The 20,089-nt window shown below is 34.7% G+C and overlaps 3 protein-coding genes across 4 annotated transcripts; all 3 read left to right on the top strand.

Moving 5' to 3' along the window:
- The first annotated feature begins 647 nt into the window (after positions 1-647).
- LOC130624290 (2-oxoglutarate and iron-dependent oxygenase domain-containing protein 2-like) lies at positions 648-17,053 on the top strand. Its single transcript, XM_057439868.1, has 8 exons — positions 648-909; positions 8,519-9,010; positions 9,814-9,870; positions 10,271-10,381; positions 11,130-11,229; positions 14,406-14,530; positions 14,925-15,194; positions 16,515-17,053. Exons 2-8 carry the CDS (start codon positions 8,897-8,899, stop codon positions 16,764-16,766), a joined length of 1,029 nt encoding a protein of 342 aa, XP_057295851.1. The 5' UTR covers positions 648-909; positions 8,519-8,896; the 3' UTR covers positions 16,767-17,053.
- On the top strand, positions 3,806-5,971 carry LOC130624292 (uncharacterized). Its single transcript, XM_057439870.1, has 2 exons — positions 3,806-4,799; positions 4,924-5,971. The coding sequence occupies exons 1-2, from the start codon at positions 4,592-4,594 to the stop codon at positions 5,469-5,471; spliced, it is 756 nt and encodes a 251-aa protein (XP_057295853.1). The 5' UTR covers positions 3,806-4,591; the 3' UTR covers positions 5,472-5,971.
- On the top strand, positions 12,140-14,379 carry LOC130624294 (uncharacterized). 2 transcript variants are annotated; one of them, XM_057439873.1, is made up of 3 exons: positions 12,145-12,381; positions 12,454-12,586; positions 12,683-14,379. In XM_057439873.1, exons 1-3 carry the CDS (start codon positions 12,315-12,317, stop codon positions 12,894-12,896), a joined length of 414 nt encoding a protein of 137 aa, XP_057295856.1. In that variant the 5' UTR covers positions 12,145-12,314; the 3' UTR covers positions 12,897-14,379. The 2 variants fall into 2 exon arrangements, with proteins under 2 accessions (XP_057295857.1, XP_057295856.1); XM_057439874.1 differs by having other exon boundaries at positions 12,140-12,586.
- Positions 17,054-20,089: the final 3,036 nt, after the last annotated feature.

Genomic DNA, 20,089 nt, shown 5'->3' with positions numbered 1-20,089 from the left:
TCTTGGCTCCGAAAAAAGGTGACGGTCTTGCATGAGAATTACGAATATATGTCGCAAGTTGTGGACATAGTATTTTCATATTGTGAAAAACAACTTTTCTGTTGAATGCGTTGTTTGCATCGATCTGTAAGATACCATGAATTCTACCCCTGCCGGACATCTCAGTAGTTTCGTGAACGGCAACTTTGCAACCCGCTTTGTGTCCAGCACGTTATTTTAGATTACCAGATGTTTAAAGGATGTCAAATCCTTTAAACATCTGGTAATCTAAAATTACGTGCTTGCCACAAAGCGGGTTGCAAAGTTGCCGTTCACGAAAGTACATGCTATTCGACTTGGAGCTCTTGAAGCTTCTTTGGAACAAAGAACATCTAATTGGCTGTCGATGTTGCGAATAAAAAATAGGCCTTGCGACGTGTATACCACAAACCGTTTACTGTTGAACATTCCTTATCATGTCTCGAAGGCGGTTTTTATGATGATAATATGTCATAACGAGAAGATAAGAGATTTTTTGTACGGTACTGTGGGCGGGGGATTGTTGAATGAATCACAAAACTGACGAGCCCTTACAACACGCTGGTCTTGTTTTTTATACTTCTTGCTGCTAAACTTTATACTTTTTTGCATCTATTGAACTATTTTGTTTAGAAAATGGCTGCTAGACCTGTTCTGCCCAGATTGCGAAAACGGCCTGTTTACAACCGGGACAGCCGGATTATGTACACATGATCCGATTATGTTTTTTTTGCACTGGTTATGTAGTGGTGACCGGATTATGAACGCTGATATAATGGCTGGCCAGGCAGGCTGTGATTGGCATTTTCTTCGAACTTTTGTGAATTAAACATTCTCTGAAAGATAGAACACCCCTAAAAACTAGAGATGGCGGAAGAAAAAAGTCTCGACGTAATTCTTAGTTTAAAACTAATCTTGTAGTAAATACATTTCAGCATAATATACTTTGAAGTAACTAAATTTCACGGAACCTAAATTATTCTTTTTGCGGGAATTAAGTTTGGTGAAAAGTTATTAAACTTGCGAATCCCAAAATTTAGTATTTGCCGCGAAATTTCGTTTCATTTGAGAGCAACAACAACTTTGCCACCAGGGCTATTCGCTTTCAGAAGTGATGACGAATGATATAAAAGCGGTCGGCCCCGATTATATTTGTTCTATAAGTCTGGAATAATATTTGACTGTCATACATAAGTCGGCCTGCCCCGATTATGTTCGTTCTATAATAAATGAGAAATAATATTACACTGTCGTATATAAACTGGCCTGCCCTGATTATATGTCCCTTTTATAAGTGCCAAATAATATTTTTTGAGTAATAAGCCGGCCTGTCCTGATTATGTTGCCCTGATTATGTATTTTCTGCCCTGTTCTTAACCGGTGCAAGCTGCCGTACTTAATCAGGCCAATGTTCATTATCCGGGCAGAACAGACCCCTGGTTGACACATGTTAGTCGAGTTAAAAGATTGTTGAAAAAGGTGCAATTATACGACTTTATGAAATCCAATCTTTGTTGTAAGAAATACGCGGCGCTAAAGCTGAACCGAATTGCCAAATATATAGCTACACATCATCATCATTCTCGGCTTAACGTTCGTTTTCCATGCTAGCATGGGTTGGGGACGGGGTATATTAATGACCCTCTTCCAATCTGATCTAGACTGTGTTAGATCTAAACTCAACTTCCTCTCTATCAAGTCTGTCCTTATAACCTCCTGCCAAGTCTTTCTCGGTCTCCCTCTGGGCTTTGCCCCAGGAACTATCAAGTCTCTACACTTTCTTACCCAATTATCCTCCTCCATTCTTTCCAAGTGCCCCAGCCAATTCAATCTTCTTATCTGGATAACATCTTTAATTCTACGGAGACTTAGCCTGCTTCTTAGCTCATCTGAACTCTTTCTGTCTCTCAGACTGGCGTTACACATCCACCTAACCATTCTCATATCATTCCTTTCTAAACGGTCAAGATCTTCCTGCTTCACTGCCCATGTCTCACTACTGTACAACATAACACTTCTTACACAGGCCTCATACAACCTACATTTTACCTCAATTGACAGGACTCTGCTAGTCAATAAAGGAAGTAACTCTCTAAACTTTTTCCAAGCAGAACCTATCCTGCAAGTAACACTTCTTCCAACACCCCTTTCACTGCCCAACATATCACCTAAGTAACAGAAGTTCTTAACTATCTCTAACGAGCCACTGTTGTACATCATTAAAGCTGGAAATACTTCATTCTCTATAATCTCACCTTTGCAACGCTTGCATACAAACTGTATGTCAGCTCTTAACCTTCCACTAATACTACTGCACTTCTTATGTAACCAATGCTTGCAAGTCTGACAAAAAATTGAGTTACTACCAACCCCTTTCCTGCAAACTCCACAAGGCCACTTTCCAACTACAAGGTCACACTTGGCTGCAATGCTACTTATCATGACTTTAGACTTTGCTGTGTTTACCTTCAGCCCTTTCTCTTCTAGTCCTTCCTTCCACTTCTCAAACTTTTCAACTAATTCTTCCATCGACTCTGCTATGAGAACCAAATCATCTGCATACAATAACTCCCATGGACAACCTGTTCTGAACTCCATCGACAGCGCTTCTAAGACTAGAATAAACAACAAAGGACTAAGTACAGAACCCTGATGTACACCAACATTTACACTAAATTCATCACTAAGTGAATCGTTAATCCTGACACAACTTCTAGCATTGCTGTACATAGACTGAACCATCGTAACTAGCCACTCATCCACACCTAATTTTCTCATAGCCCACCAAATAACTTTACGTGGCACTCTATCAAAAGCTTTCTCTAAATCTACAAAGGCAAAATAGAGATTCTTTCTCTTTCCTAAATACTTTTCCTGAAGCTGTCTGAGTAAAAATATTGCCTCTGTAGTGTCACGCCCTGGAACAAAACCAAATTGCATCTTATCTATATCAATTCTTTTTCTAAGTAACTTATCAATCACTCTTTCAATAACTTTCATTACTTGATCAACCAACTTCAAACCTCTATAGTTACCCCTTTCTAATGCATCACCCTTGCCCTTGAAACAGTTCACTATTACACTCGACTGCCACTCACTCGGAATAGCACCATCCTTTATAATCTGGTTAGCAAGACTTGTAATAAGCTCAACTCCAATATATCCAGATGCTTTTACCATCTCTGCAACAATACCTGATACTCCTGCAGCCTTGCCAATCTTCAATTTCCTAATAGCCTCCACTACCCATTCTGTCTTGATCTGCATAGCTGGCCCTTCTACGACATCATCATCAGACAAATTATCCTCGTCCCAAACAAACTCAGTGTTAAGCAACCTCTGATAATGATTCTTCCAAGCTACCCTTTTCTCCTCTGCGTAGCCAAAACACCTTCATCATTACGTATACACTTCTCACCTACAATATCTTGATTAGTTTTCTTCATTTGCTTTGCTATCTTGAATACCTCATTGTGCTGGTCTTCTCTTCTTAACACATCTGCAAATCTGTTTCTCTCTGCTTCTGATTTTGCCTTATACACTGCTGTACGAGCGCGACGCTTAGCTTCTAAGTAAATATTTTTACTACCACCTGACTTCCACTCTTTCCAAAGTTTCCACCACCAGGTCTGTCTATGTCTAGCTGGTCCTTTCGTCCACCCACAGGTATCATCAGAAGCTTCTAGAAGACAATTCTTCAAAGTAGTCCAAGTACTTTCAACATTGTCACTATCACATTGACTATTGTAGGCTAACTGCTGAACTTTTGCACTAAATTGTCTTGCTACAATCTCTTCCTTCAGCTTCCAGACTTTTCGACGGGGCCTGTACTTTCCCCTGGCTTCTTTAACACTCTTCAAGATACAGTACTGTGAAAAGGTTTGTTAACATCGTGTTCGTGTAACGAGCGTGGTGCACACGAACCACGATAAAATCGTGGTCTTCGTGTATAACAAATATTCAAACATTCTATCGTGGCCACCACGCTAATATAATTATCTCCACGAAGGATCGTGTGTCCCACGATCTTTTTCGCGAGCTCCACGATTTATATAGATTTAATTTTTTTTCTTTTCAAAAGCGTCGGTAATTTGTTTTATTGAGTTTAACGAACGGACGCAATTAAATGTTTTGTACGAAATGTTATTTTGTAAAGAAAAGTTAAATTTGTCTGACCATAATTTAATTTCAGTTTTTAAAACTTTAATAACGCCCGTCTCAAACACATCTCATTGTTTTGCCGATATTTTTTTGCCAAAAGAACTCTGTTCAAGAAAACGTTGAACCGAAAATATATGCAAAATATTTAACAGTCATTAAATTAAAGTAGATTTTAAAAGCGTATTTGGTCATCGAGTTTTTCTTTCTTTTATGTCTTATCTATTTTGCTGATGTATCTTTCTCTAATTTTGTCGGCGTCTTTAAAAGTCAGCTGAGCAATTAGTTTCTCTTTGAAAAAAAAAGTTAAATATGGATGCTCTGTTTGGCGAAACCATTTATACAATTTACAAATCAAGACATGGTGCTTCCAAAATATTTCAGACAGTGAATAATAAATCTTAAACAAAAAAGAATGACCTATACGCAGATTAGCAAAATTATTGAAGAGGAAGATGGCAAAAAGATTTCACGGCAAACAATATCAAAAATTGTTCGAAGATTTAATGAAACGAAATCGCTAGCGCCAAAACGAAAGAGTGGTCGAAAAAGAAAACTTACATTAGATCATCATAATTTTATTGACAAATGCTATGAAAACAACGATGAACTAACTTCAGTTGGTGAGCTTTAAATATTTTTTAGCGTTTTATTACCCTTAGTACGAAATATTTGCATATGGAGAAGTTTAACGTTTTCTCATTTTTTACATAAATAATATAATTATATTTTTTTATATATTTGTAGATGTTCAAAAACTTGTTAAAAGTGAATTTCAGCTTGACGTCTCGTCATCATGCATTCGACAAGCAAGACAAAAAATAGGCTGGACCCTAACTGGTCCCCGCTATTGCCAGTTGGTGCGTGTACCGAATCAAGTGTTAAGACTGGAGTTTTGTCAGAAACTTCTTCGGACCAATGAGCAGTTCGAAGACGTAATCTTCACCGATGAATCAACCATAATGATGGATAATCACGGAAAAATATGTTTCCGTAAAAAAGGCCGTCTTCCAAACTTAAAACCCACTGCAAAACATCCTTACAAAATACATGTATGGGCGGGTATATCAACATCTGAAGATGCACATGATCAGCCTAGAGGTACAACAGAGCCTGAACATGATCATCCTCAAAGCAATACAGAGCAGAGTGATAACAATCTCTTTCCTGTGTCATCTTATGAGGAGTACGGATTAATTGATAACGCACCTACGAATCATATGACCAGTATTAACTGCCAACCTGAAGAGTTGCTAAGACATAACATAGATTTTGATGTAAGCAAACACTACTAAAGAATTATTTAAAATTTTACAGTTTTATTTAATACCCTATGGACGGCGCTTGATTCACGAAGGATTAAAATCTTTTATATAGCTAGCCTTATAACAACGAATTAAAACAAAAAAATGTTAATTTATTTTTTTGCCGTCGGTTTTTAATTTAATTGATAAACTAATACGGTCTTTGTTGTTTTACAATAGAAGTTATCTATCGTGGAAGCCACGATGTAATATTTAATTTTCGTTCGTGTAGTCCACGAAACATGATCGTGAGGTCCACGATTTTTAAAAAAATACGTATCGTGGGCTATCGTGGTTCGTGCGTAACATGAAATAAACACGAACCACGATGTTAACAAACCTTTTCACAGTACTGTAATATCACAAACCAGCAACCTATGCTGGGAAACACACTCTTCCCCCGATATAACTTTCACGTCCTTCACCACTTTCTTGTCTGACTTTCTAACCAAAAAGTAATCTATCTGTGTCTTACAACCACCTGACTCATATGTTATCAGCCTACTCTGTCTCTTACTGAATGATGTGTTGCAAACCACCATGTCCGTTGCCATTCCAAACTCAAGCAATCTCTCCCCTTCCTTATTTCTGCTCCCAAATCCATAGCCTCCATGCACACCTCTATAACCTTCAGATGACTTCCCAACATGACCATTAAAGTCGCCGCCCACCGTGACAAGTTCAGTGTCTCCAAACTTTGATGTGACTGCTATTAACTCATCATAAAACTTATCTTTATCTTCCTCACTGAGTCCACACTGTGGAGCATAAACTGACAGAAAAGTGACAATCCTATTACCTATCGAAAACTTTATCACTATAATACGACTATTAACACGCATAACATCTATTACTTTTTCTACCCACTTCTCCGCAACGAATATGCCAACTCCTCCATATCCATCACTATTACCAATCCAAAAAAGCTTATACCTTGCCCTCCTACCTTCCACAAATCTCACTGAAGCTCCTCTCCACCTAACTTCCTGAACACAACACATATCAACAGATCTACGTTCTAACATTTCAACTACTTCACCTGCTCTACCTCTCAGAGTACCAACATTTACGCTAGCCATCCTCAACCTAGTGTTATTTACCTTGTGATGTGATAGCTGGGTAACGGTCTGACGATGCTCACATCTGACATCTGTCCTACCGTGCGCGACACCTTCACTCCTTAGAGTTCCAGCCCCGTTTACGCAGTTTGTCTGATCAACTATTCTTACGGCCATTAATAAAGAGTTTTGGCATTGTTTTACAGCTGGATGCCCTTCCTAGCGCCAACCGTTCACAGACTGGACTGGGTGTTTTTTAAAGTGACACCATCACTATGTGGCATTTCATGGGACTTCCACAATCGCCCCTTTAAACTAAGGTATGGTGGAGGACGTTCAACTCCTCTCTTGTCTCTTAAGGAGACCCTTCACCTAACACAATTTTGCTAATATCAAGTAATCTAATTATGTAATGTTGATGGTACGCAAAAAGCGAAAAAAAAAGTGTAAAAAAACATTGCAAAGATACTGTAAGAAACCACACAAAGTCGAATTTATGGTCATTAAAGTTATATTAAATAAGTTTGCAATAATCATGTTATGAACACTAGGGGTCATGACAAAATAAATTACTTTATCTGATCCCAAATTTCGGATGTAAATATAATTATAAACAGAATTCTAAACCAATTTTCCAACCACTAAGAGTGAAAATGATCACTGTAGAAACACATATTTTTTATGTTTTCTCATAGATATTAGGCAAAACCAATAAAAGCAAAGTATAGATTAATCACTGTGTAGTTTTAGCAACAAATGTTAAAAGTGTAAGCTAGAAAAGCACATGCAAACTGCAATCGTGGCGTCTTCTTAAACAACAACAAAGTATTTCTTTGCAAGAATTTAGGATTAGGAGTGAGTTGTCCTTAAAAACGATATTTGAGTTTAAGAAACAAAAGCATTAATGGAGATTTTGAAACTCTTGGTTATAGGTCGGTACCTGTGTACTTACTACCAGATTACAAGTAAATGACTTTGACCCATATTAAATCATTCTTCTATTAATATTTAATATAGGCCTATGGCTGCTCTCAAAGAAAAATTCCAGTGGATAGGGAAGTAGAGCAGAGAAACATACAGTACGGTCTGAATGTAATCTACCGCGTAGTTAAAATTAAATGCCCCCATGCTATCTGTGACTCTGCTCTATCGTTTGAAAAACCGCTTTCATAATAAAATTTTCTTAGCTATTTTTAATCAATATGCATGAACATTATCATGAATAAAAAGTTCTAATTTATGTAAATATTTTTCTGATTTACATATACATATACATTAATAAATTGTACAACTTATTTTTTCTCTTTACAATAATCGGGAAAACTTTTGAAATGTAAACAAATAGAGTATAGGGAATTCATCTATTTATGTTTAAGGCATTGCTTATTGTTCTTTTGGTAAGGCTGTCTCATGTAAAGCCGTCCTAAATTAATTGTTGGTTTGCTGTTTTTTCGACTCGTAGTTTTGTTGCAGAGTGGGTTGGTCGGCAGATTATTTTCTTCACCTTTTCGTCAAAAAAAAAAAGATTTTACTGTCTACTCTGGTTTTCTTGTGAGCCTGTTGTTTTGATTATTCACCTGTTTAGCGATTTAGCTATATTTTTATTTAACTATACTCATACTACTGATACTTTATGAAAAAATAATTTAAGTCGGTAATTTAACTGTGTTTGGGTCAGAAATTGGGGAAAATACTTGAAAATAAAAGAATGTTGAAAAATCCTGACCCAAACTTTTTGTGGTCGGAGAGAAATTGCAAAAGTTGGTCAGAAAACGGCTAACGAAAAAAATTTTAAGGACAAAGGTTTTACAATGTGGGACCAGGTCCCTCTTTGTTTGCTAGAGAAAAATTGTAAATTATGTTCCACATTAACCAGTTAAGAATGAGGAAAACTTACTGCTCTATAACAAGGCCTGGGAGCTTGTGCTGGAGCAGTAAAAAGGTTTTCCATGGGTCTCATGTTTAAATGTTGCTTTTTAGGTAGTGATTTGGAAATCAAACATGTTACAAGTTGAATATTACACATACCAATCTTTGTGGGTATTTATTTTCAAAAAAATTTCCATAGAATTTTACGCATTAATATGAAATTGTTACTTATCAAATATTTTTGAAGGAATATCAAGTCCTCTTTTATTAATTATTCTTTGTGGATTTGTGGATAAAATAAAATATTTCCCTTTGTCATTAGCTAGCTAGCTAGTAAAAATTTCATGAATTGCTGACAGGAAATAATTTTAATAATGGGGTTTTAAAGATTATATTGCAGGTATATACTTAATTTTACGAATTTTACAATCTGCCATAATTTGCAAAAAACCTTGAAAATTAGTACCCATAAAAAAGTTATTGTTAAGAATGAAGAGACAATACATCTGCAGCTGTTTTTTTACAAACAACATATTTTTAAAACGATATGGTCTGCATGTTACTTACAAGAATGAGCAGCAGTTCCTCTCTGACTATAAACAGGTATTACATGTTTTTTTGTACTCTAGCAGCCTTATCAGTAGCCTCCAGAAAAAACCTCACCAGAAAGTGCATGTTATCGCACATGCACACACAAAAACATGCGTGCCATATTTTGTCCAAAAACATCTATAAAATTTCTCAGCCATAAAAAACTAAAACATTTTTCTCTAAATTTAGTATATATTTCTGATAAATGTTTCTGGCTAGTAGTTCCAAAAATAATTTAATTGATTGTTTACAAATAAAATTGGTCTGGAACTATCCATTAATCCCAAACATTTTCCAACATGTGGGTTGCATCTACCATTATTTTATTATTTTATGACAAATTTCCAGGACTTTGTAATTAAAAGACCATGAACCTACTTTCAGTTCGTGTCACATTGAAAAAAAACCTTTGTTTACGTTTGAATTTCTGAAGAATAAATTGAAAAATAAAAAAATAAAAAATAATTTATTTTTAAAATTATTATACTTTATATAAACATAGTCATGCTAGCCAAAAATGCAACCACATGCCACTTGATGCCATAAAATATTGTGAAATAGTTATGACATGCGAAAATTGGCACAACATTTTCCTTCCTGGTGACCCCTGTTATATACAATTATTTTCATGCATTTTATTTTATGCTGCGTTGTGCTAAATCTGAAAAGATGAAAATATTATGTATTGCAGTTTTTAGTGGAAAATTGCTAATACCTTATTTTATTTGTCGAGTTTGTATGTAAGCATTGTATGAATGGTTCGTAGCTAGAAATGTTTTTGTTTAGTCTCGCTGAGTTGATTGTTCCTTTTGTAGATTCTCGAGGAGAGAGGTTGCAACACAAAAGAGAAAATACAAAATGTCAAGGAATTGGTATGTTCTGACTTTTTGAGTTGCTTGCCTATAGTATTTAATTTTTGTTTCTGCCTACCACAACAGAATCACATGCTATAACAGTGTAGTCATGTACAGGAAGGTAGTTTCCAATAACAACGGCAGCAAGAAATTCACCCTTATATCTCACTTTAAAGTAAAGCAAAAATATTTTTCCTCATTTAAGAGGATTTCTACTCTGCAGTCAGATCATCAGATTCTCCAACATGAAGTGTTCAAGTGTATAAATTCCTATAATTAAAAAAAAGATTTACTTATTATAGAATCTAATGGTAGATGTTTATTAACACCAGCACATTTTGTTGAGTGAATGGTAATTTATATTTGACTCATCACTTATTTAAATCAGCTGCTGTATTTTTTTTTCAATTACATATAGATCCATGAAGAAATAAATAAAAGAAGATCAAATGGTAGAGAATCTAGACGGAGGAAAGAAGTGATTGCTCGCAATTACAAACCACTTCATTCACAGCTTTACACATTGCAGGTGAAATTTTAACTCTTGCTATCAAATCAGATTCATTGCAAGTATTTGAATAGTCCTATTGTTAAGAATTTGGTGGCTTTAATACAATATTGTGTAAAAAGAAAAGACTACAATGGCAGTACTTTAAAAAATAACATAAAAGTAATGTGTATTGTATAGCTTTGAGACCAAAAGCAATTTATTTCATGTGTATGCAATGCAATTTGTTGCTTTCCTTATGCCTGAATGAATTGCATACCATATACAGTTTTTCTTTTACATGCGTTGCAACAAAATTATGCTGAAAACATTACAGCATGTTTACCATATAAAATCTTCAGAGTGTAATGTTCTGTTGCAGAAGTTTTCATTGTGTAGCCACATACTGCAACATTTTTGTTTTAGACAATCAAAATGGTCTATAATATTTTTCCACTTGGTGTCATATATGTAAAAGTTTATTTACAGGACTAAAATGATAGAATAACTATTTATAGGGAAATTTGAGGGATTTAATTTTGCGAATGACTACAAAGTAATTAGTTCAGATATGATTTTGATTGGTGCCTTAGCTAAACCAAGCAATTTAACTACACTCTGTACTTCTAACAGGCAACACGTGAGCAACAGTTGAACAAAATACAAACTTAAGCAACATTAGGCCTCAGCTAAATTTTTTTGTTGCTTATAAAAAAGCATGCATAGTAAACACAGACATTTGTAAGACATAATTTAACTTTGTTTTACTTTTCCACTTTTCTTTTCGCAGGAATCTTTTTTTGATGCTCGATTGTGCGACATTGTCAACTATGCGAAAGAAACAACAGCTGATCGTCAACAGTTTGTCAATATGTTGAAAAGTTGGAAAGGTATATATAGGAAATATTTCCGTTAATTATGCTATGATATGTCAAATGTTGCAAAAATGCTAACTCTTTTTAATGCTTACTTTACCATCCGAAAGTATGCGAAAGTTTTTGCATTGCATAGTGCTCTTTTTTCACAAAAAATAAATTTGTTTTTATATATTTTGTTTTTATATCTTAATTTAGAGTTTGTGAAGTTGAAATGCACTGTAACATTTTTGAGTGTTTTCGAATCCCCAAACATACAAAATGACTGCCACTTTTTACTAGTTGTAAAAACATGAACCCACAATCATACAGAATGACAGAATTTAGATAATTTAAAGGAAGACCTACTCAAAAATGGAATCAAAGATATAAACTTTTTAGAAAAAAAATGTTTTAGAGTTGCTCAATTGGTAAATTAACCCACAGGGAAATCCACTTAGGCAAAAAAAACAATAACAAGAATATAGGTGATATCAACAGTGCGTATACAAAACTTTTTTTAACCCATTGTATCTGTTGTTAAAGGTCCCCTCCGATGTTTTAATGATGCTACCTAATTAAGTTCTATTCATATAAGTATTTAAGAAAAGAACATTCGTTTTTTACAGAAAAGTTTAGTACAGCAAATAATTGTAAATAAACTTTCAAATTTTGAGCTACCTCACTTCATGCGGCTTTATCATGCTCACGCTTCTTCTCAAACTTTGAAACTCATAATGGCTGCATAATTGACGTCACAAGGACCAAAGAATTATAGGATGCCTTACGGTGAAATATTCTACTGACTAAATCGTGTTTAGAATGCCTTGTTGATATGTTTAAGATTCATTAGCGCTAGAAAAAAATTTTGTTGTTTGCTTAATGCAGAATTATTTGTTTTCTTTTAAAAGCAACACGTTTGTTAAGTAATGTAATCTTCGGATGAGTCGGAATCAAAATGTTCTAACGTTGTACTTGGCTTCCAGTTTAAACCTACACGTAGGGGGGATTTATCAGACTTATCGTGGGTGACATATGACAGTGATAGCGATGGGGAAATCGCAGAATTAAGGATTAACCTTCACGCTACGTCGCGGTGTAAATGCAACAATTGCCGTCAAATGAGCACTGAAAATGAATGTTTTTGCTGTCACGAACTGGAATCAAGACATATATATAACCTACAAGGTGTGTACTTTTTAGCAGGATATACGAAACATTATATGCTGATTATTAAGTTATTAAAAATATATTCTTTAGAAATAAACTGTATAGTCAATCACGAAGATTTTGACCCGATTGTTTTAAGGAAAGGAAATCTCTGGACTGCTTTGGTTGGAATGTATGATAGAGAATCGACATATCTTCCTCCAAGAAATGACGTTCCCAATAAGTAAGTAGATGTTGTTCCAGTCAAAACACGCTGTTTATAGAAATATGGGTTATAAGAACATAAGGTTGATATTTCAGGTTAATATTTTTCTTTTAGAACATATTGCTATGCTGCTTACCGACAGTTCACGTGGTGGGTTCACAACAGACTTGGCAAATCTGTGCTAAGGGTCATCCCGTCATGTGCAGTGAAAAAAATTCGTGATGCTTATCCAGAGCCTGATGAGGTATACACAGGATATATGGAAGGGCATGTAGTTCCTGAAAATGAGTTAACATGGGTTTTCCATGATGCCGAAAATGTATTTTAACTTAATTAAAAAAATAAAAAAAAAAAAAAAATAATAAGTACAAATTACATAAAATAAAACGTAAAACAAAATTATGTCATTCGTGAGTATTTAATTGAGTTTTCAAAAATTTCCTCTCTACAGAGGGTCTTTCGGCAGGGATAATGAAGGCTCGTTTTCTTCCCGGACGGCAATTACAGGTGCCTTTCACCTACCAATTATATTTACCCATAAAATCACGTGACTTAGTCTTCTTTAGCAACAAGACAGCACATTTTTTCCCTTTCCTTTTTCACCTCGCTAATAATCGCTCGTGGTTTGTTATCAATCACTAATCAATTCTGTTAAGCATGGCCAACAAACAAATCGAGAACGAATTATTTAGAGGTAACCCTTTCGTTATAAACAGACCCTTCGTAATGACTGACCGCTTACGCCAGGTCGGGTTGTTTTGATTCTATCATGGATCAATTTCTCTACCCAAGCAGAAAGCGGTATAAGAAACAAGGCCTGTGCGTCTGATGAAGCCCTTGTTTCTTAGGTCATCCCTTTACCCACACAACATCCTTTCTCTACATACGATACTTCGAATCCTCCACTGGAGAGTAGGGACACCCAATCAAAAAACATGTTTACAATATGAGAAAGAAAATATTTTTAAAGCTAATTAGAATTGTGATAGCGGAACAACTTCTTAATAATTAATTTCATATAGAAATCTCACGTCGTCGTTTTTAAGCTGCAAGACAGTCTGTGGTTTTGGCTCTTGTGACGTCAGGAGGTATCCTGATGTTTTTTTCAAGATTTTGAAGCGTGTTTTAAATGCTGCAATAATGGCGGTCGAAGCTCAAGGTTTTATGAAAACATGGAATAAGTAAATCGTGTTTATGCTTTTATTTTGTAAGTAAATCATTAAATAATACTTTTTCTATAATGTTTTAATGGTTTCTTTCAATTAAGATGAACTTGTTATAACGTCGGAGGCAACCTTTAACAGGCTGAAACGCAGATGAAAATAATGCATGGGATCATGTCCTTTTAATGAACAGATAAGGAGAGATTGAGCTTAGGAATTTTGCTGACATCAGCAAAGGCTAACCAATGCACAATAATATTTTTTACCCGTTATATCTATCGTGTAGATCTTGAAATGTTGATGAAGAAAATGTATAGAATCGTGTGGTTTTAACAAAAAACGTAATATAATCGCAGAAGGGGCAAGGGAAAAAGGGGGAAGGAACAACACCAAATTTCAAAAAATTTAATCAATCTTTTTCTATTATCACACACTTTCCCATAAAACTGTTTGTACACTTTTTTAAAGTCTTTAAAGCACCATAAGAAACACAACATATGTTACCTAAGAAAAAGTCGAACTTTTCTACAAAGAAATGAGAATAAATTAAAAAACATGATGACATTTTAAATTCATGACATTTAATAGAATGTGTGAGACATTCTCTCCAATCTCAGTAAAATGTGTGGATTTTTTATGGGATTCTTTGTGTAGTTATTTCTGCTTTCGTGTAGCTCCTGGCACATTCACGCTTCCAGTTTTTACACGTTTCTTTTGTGAGAAGCTTGTGGAGGAGCTGAAACATTTCGAACGAAGTGATGCTCCGAAAAGCAGACCGAACTCTATGAACAGTTATGGCGTAAGTCTTTGAATTAAAGATACTACACTGAAGATTGGATGGGGATTTAAATAAAATTTTTATGAGCAAATACATTTTTATCGTTATATATGCTACTTTTGGATACTTTTACAGGAAATTGAAAGAAAACTTCCGAAAAATTATCTTTTTTTATTCGTTAGTGATGGGCAAACCCATAACTTCCCCAAGCGGACAAATTCTACGGTAACTTTTAAAAATATTGCGCAGGTTAACGTGAAATATATGAAGTGTCCGAAAACATACAAAGCGTTGACCACATGACGTTTTCAAAAGTAATAAAAAAGGTTTAAAGATGGCCCAAATTTTTCGTGATGAAAATTAGTGTTAAAATTATCGCTTTGTTATTCATTTGTAAATTTGTTTTTCTTCTTAGGTGTTATTGGACGAACTTGGTTTTTATCCTAATTTTATAAACCAACTATGCAAAGAGTATATCTCGCCGATTGCTTGCATCCTCTACCCTGAGTGGTGCGGTGAAAATGGTCTCGACTCGCACCGTGCATTCGTAGTGTCATATGACTACAATGAAAGTAAAGATGACAGTGGTTTGGACTTGCATTACGACAATGCTGAAGTGACTTTAAACGTGTCTTTAACGGAGAGTTTTGATGAAGGAGATTTGTACTTTTCTTGCATGCGTCAGGTTAGTAGTGTCTGGGTGTTTTTTAATTTTGAAAATGATGGGACGATGAAAAACGTTTAATTACTAGAAAATTTGAGTCAAATGCGAAATTAATATAATAAACTTTCGCGTTTCGCGATTTTTGGAACACATTTTGCGGGAAAAACTTTCGCGAATCAAAGAAAGAGGTTATTTTTGGGTGAATAAATAAACAATAAATAAATATAATATCCATCCATGTGTCATTGTTTTTTTTGATAACAGGCCTAAATCTTGCTTTGAAAAAAAAAAGAGTTTTGCTGTATTAATATTTCTAAAGGAAAAAAACTATCGCGAAAAAGGGCTAAAAACAAAACGATTGCGTAAAGCAGCAAACATTAAAGTAATTATGAGGTTACTACATTGCTCATCAGCAAAATGATTAAAATTTTAATATGGGTCTCATTTTTGTATATATCAACATAGTTGTTAAAATTTTAAGTTTCTCATTCGGTTTTTTTTGCTCTATCCAAAAATAAGTCGCTGGAAACATTACCGGCGGTATAACTACTGTAAAACTGCTATCGCTGGGCCCGTTTACCTTTACCCCTGAGCAACTTAATAACGTCTGATTAAAGGTTAGCTTTAATATCTCCTTGCTCTCCTTAATGGGGTAACAAATGTCAAAAAAAATTGAATTTGGACAAGGCATTGTTGACGCCATCAAAATAAAAACTATCCAAGCTAAATTCAAATTTTAAATAAAAAATGGACTGCTTGTGTTGTATTTGTTACAGAAAGAGGATTTCGTGGTAAATTGCTTCCCACTAGCTCGCAACTACCTTTTAAAAATTATTGAGTTTTTTTGCAAGCATTTTAAGTCGATTTATGGGTTGAAAAAAATTACATTTTGCTGGTAATAATTTTCAAAATTTAAAAAAATTTAAACATCGAAGTGTTTTCTTAATAAAGCATTTCAGATTTCTTATCACTAGTCGGTGGTCCATGGAAAAATCCACGGGTTCTCCCGTCCTTTTTATACCGCATTACGTGAGTCTCGCTACTTGCAAAGCTAAGCTACCATTTTGCGTGAAAGACAGACGTATACGGGTATTATAATATAGACTACTGGTCGTTAGCCGGTGGAAAAAACTACGGGGTTGGCGTCCTTTAAATTAACGCGTTGCAACAAAGTGGACAAAATTATGTCGCATTTGGTTTTGGTGCGCATTTTAAAAATTTCGTGTTTCTGTTACGGGACACGGCTTTCGTGGACACACAGACAGAACACGACTATTATTAAAGAGCCTAGGTCCAGACTTTGATTATGTCAACTTTGCTTACATGTTATCTGTTTATTAGGAACAACACATGGAATATTTTCAAGTGTTGCACTATCTTGGTCATGGCGTGCTGCATCGTGGCCAACACATGCATGGTGCCATGCCTCTCGAATCTGGTGAACGTTTTAATCTTATCATCTGGATGCGTTCCTCCTGTGTGCGGAATCAGCTTTGTCCTATGTGCGACGAAGTCCCTTCACTAGTTGAAACAGAAGGAGACGGAGATGGATTCACTGTAAATGATGTGGTGAACGTGTGTTCTTTAACGTGACGTTTTAAACCGTCAATATTAAGGAAATGATTTGAGTTTCTCACATGACGGAAGTTACAGTGGAGATGGTTTTGAATGGATCCCATGAAAGATATCTTGGACATAAACCGCTTCGTCTTTCTTGAAATTGTTTTTCCAGTAGGCACGACATAACGATACTTCCCTACTCAGGAATGTTCTGTATGGGTTTACGTACTTAATGAAACTATAAAAAATCTTATATTTTATAGCGAAAATTATTTTTAATTTATTTTATTATAATAAATATTGCATTTTGCAGAAATGAACCTGCTGTGGTGTGCTTTTTTTTGCTTGTTACTACTGAAGGTGTTAGTGTAGCTGTTACATGACAGCATAGTTTGGTTGTATCAGGGTGCCCTGTGGAATATTTAGTAAATTGTTTTTGTGGAAATCCTGGAAAATACGGAAAATTCCACAGTTCATGAAAATGTTGTTATAAACTTCGAAACAGTATTCCCAATATCCATTGAATGTATTTTAATAGGTTTAAGACAAGTAAATAAAGTTGTATTTCTAATAACGAGAATCCCTACCAAACTCAGGAGTTTTTTGCGTTCACAATTAAATGACGGCTAACCGTGTCTTTTTTGCTTGTCTATTTAGTTCGCTTCTATTTTGTTTTTCGTTGAGTATATTTTTATTTCTTATAATTTAGGTTGTAAATAAATAAAATGTCTTCTCAAGAAAAGATCACGCAATTAATTCAAGAACATTTAAAGCCGATCCATTTTGTAAGTTGTGTTTACATTATAACCGTCTTTTTGCCGCGCCTTTGTGTAACGGCGTTGTATAAGATATTCTGTTCTGCGAAAATCACATTGACACCTAGTTAGCCCCCAAACCACCTAATTTATGTTCTAGGCACCTAAGAACATCAAAAATAATATAAGAGAATTTTTACTTTTAAAGGATACGCGTTAAATGGCTTTATATATGCCAGGACTATTAGTTTTTTTAAAAACCGAGTTACAGTTCATCTTCGATTTTTTTTAAAGTGTTAAAGTAGATATCATAGAGCATATTTTTGAATCTGAGCGCAAAATGTGACGTTGTAGACTTTTGTGATAGCGATTTTATCTTGTGTGATATTTTAAGCCCATTTTCTTTTTAAATGCCGCCAGCGACGTAAAGGAGGATCATTTTATTTTCAAGTGATTTGAATAACTATCGCTCTGCAGCTCCCTCACAAATTCATTCACACAATTTGCAGGAATGTGTATTTGGTTTAGTCTTTCTTCGTCTTCGGATAAAAAATGAGCATATTGGTGAATCTTTTACGCGGAGCCAGCTCTAATACGATCATATAAGTCAATTTAGGCATAGTTTTTTTTCCCTGAACTAACTTCCCCAAAACTTTTTTATTTGCATTGACTGGCTAAGTATCGTTTACTGCGAGGCCAGGTTTTATTCAAAAATCGACTAAAAACTTGAAGAAAGTTGAAAAGACAAAGAGCTAGTTAGCAAATAAATATTGTTGACATTTATTTTGTTAAAAGAGTGAAATGTTTTTGTATTTCTTTGATTAGTAGCAAGCTAGCCTAGCTAGCTAGTGTTTATGAACTATATCCACTAGCCAAATTCTGTTGGTCTCTGCGCTATAACTAGCTAGCTATAGATAGGCTAGCTAGCTAGCTAGATGTTGACTTTCTGAGTTAACCAGCTATAGCTGGCTATAATGTAAAAGTTAATGCAAAAGAAACAATCAGTACTTGACCTGCAAACACAGAACACATGCAGTCTGGTTAGTTAAACCCACTGATTTCAGTTAGAGGAGAAAACTGATTATGAAACACTGGTATTTAAACGTTCAGAATAATCTAGCCTAATTTGTATGACGAATGCCTTATTAAGCTCTCAAATTCAAAATAATGGAATCCTAATATGGCAAATTACATCATTTGTTTACCACCATATTTAAAGCATACGTGGCTCAAATCACCTACAGAAAATCGCTTAAATAAAGGAAAAAGAACCAATCTCCCCCATGCCTTTTTTAAAGTGTGTACATTGCTACTACAGAGGCTAGCCTTATATTAGGAAGGTAAAATGATAGATTTAGTGCTTGTGTATCAAATGGGGTTAAACTGGAATCCTAAAAATATGTTATATATAGCCTAAATATTGTTTTGTGTATTAGAGTATCGCCTAATTAGTACCACCATCTTAGTTAGCAGTTTCCCCTTACTGCATATCAAATATATGTGTGTGGGCAGCATTACAATAAATTACCAGATCCTCCATCGATATTCTTGTTGTTGTCGTTACATGTCAAACATTAGAAATTTTTTTTCGCAGACTTCAATATTTTTTCCTAAAAGTTTAAAAATTAAATCTGTTATATTGAATAAAGTGTATTACATTCCCTGTACCAAGAATGTTTAAAAACCTTGTTTTAATCATAGATGTACAAATAGAGACAGGGATTGAACTCATCTTATGTGCATTTCACTGGATTTTTACAAAAAAACATTACGTAATCCTTCAGCGGGTCGTTTGTTTATATACAAGAATAAATATGTTGCGGCGTGTATTGATTGTCTCTTAATACATTCGGAAATATGATGTGAAGTGGAAATAACACCAGAGAATCCTGCTGATTAATATTGAGCTAAATTTTGAAGTATTAAAACTATACACGTGTATATATATATTTTACATTGTACATACCTATAAATAAGTTTTGGTTTACATCTGCTTTTTTGCGCTTGCTCGGGCATTCTATAGGCCGGAAAATGTCACGTGATACTTTTAAATCAATTACAAGTCTTTATTTTTCAGGGTAGACAATATGATTTGAAGAAAAACATGCCATTCACCCGGTTTTTTACAGATTCTTTTTTTTCTATCTTCAAACATGTCATATTGTGTAGTTTTAGGTGAGTTTTTGCTGGTTTAGCTGTATTTAATTCAGAATCTTGTAGTTCTTGTTTAACCAAAGCTTCTTTTGTGAGAGTTTGGCCATGAAACGTTTGTGTTTTCTCTCAACCGAAAATTGTACCATAGTTTCGTCAATATGACTGTAAATTTCTAAACTGGATTTCTTTTATCTGGTCATCTGTGTTTTCTATTTTCTTATATACCTCTAATTCCATTAAAATTATACTTGACTAGAGTAGTTCTTATACAGTGATGTTGAGATGGTATAACCTTTACAATTTTAAATTTTGAAATTAACTTCTGTCGTTTTATATAAGGTATTTGATTATTTTACAATATGTACCTTTTCGCCACACACATTTCTAAAATTTAGGCCATAATCCCCAATGCAAGAATGTATGGAATGAACAGAAGTTTTTGCTGCT

The sequence above is a fragment of the Hydractinia symbiolongicarpus genome, chromosome 13 (genome assembly GCF_029227915.1).
Source record: "Hydractinia symbiolongicarpus strain clone_291-10 chromosome 13, HSymV2.1, whole genome shotgun sequence".
NCBI lineage: Eukaryota > Metazoa > Cnidaria > Hydrozoa > Anthoathecata > Hydractiniidae > Hydractinia > Hydractinia symbiolongicarpus.
Note: the sequence above shows the minus strand (reverse complement) of the source record. Positions and strands in the feature narration are given on the sequence as shown.

Coding starts and splice junctions, on each gene's coding strand:
- LOC130624294 (XM_057439874.1), top strand. CDS start 12,315: ATGAGCACTGAAAATGAATGTTTTTGCTGTCACGAACTGGAATCAAGA. Junction 12,587..12,682: donor AGAAATGACGTTCCCAATAA/GTAAGTAGATGT, acceptor TTTTTCTTTTAG/AACATATTGCTATGCTGCTT.
- LOC130624290 (XM_057439868.1), top strand. CDS start 8,897: ATGAAGAGACAATACATCTGCAGCTGTTTTTTTACAAACAACATATTT. Junction 9,011..9,813: donor TCCTCTCTGACTATAAACAG/GTATTACATGTT, acceptor TTCCTTTTGTAG/ATTCTCGAGGAGAGAGGTTG. Junction 14,531..14,924: donor ACTCTATGAACAGTTATGGC/GTAAGTCTTTGA, acceptor TTTTCTTCTTAG/GTGTTATTGGACGAACTTGG.
- LOC130624292 (XM_057439870.1), top strand. CDS start 4,592: ATGACCTATACGCAGATTAGCAAAATTATTGAAGAGGAAGATGGCAAA. Junction 4,800..4,923: donor CGATGAACTAACTTCAGTTG/GTGAGCTTTAAA, acceptor ATATATTTGTAG/ATGTTCAAAAACTTGTTAAA.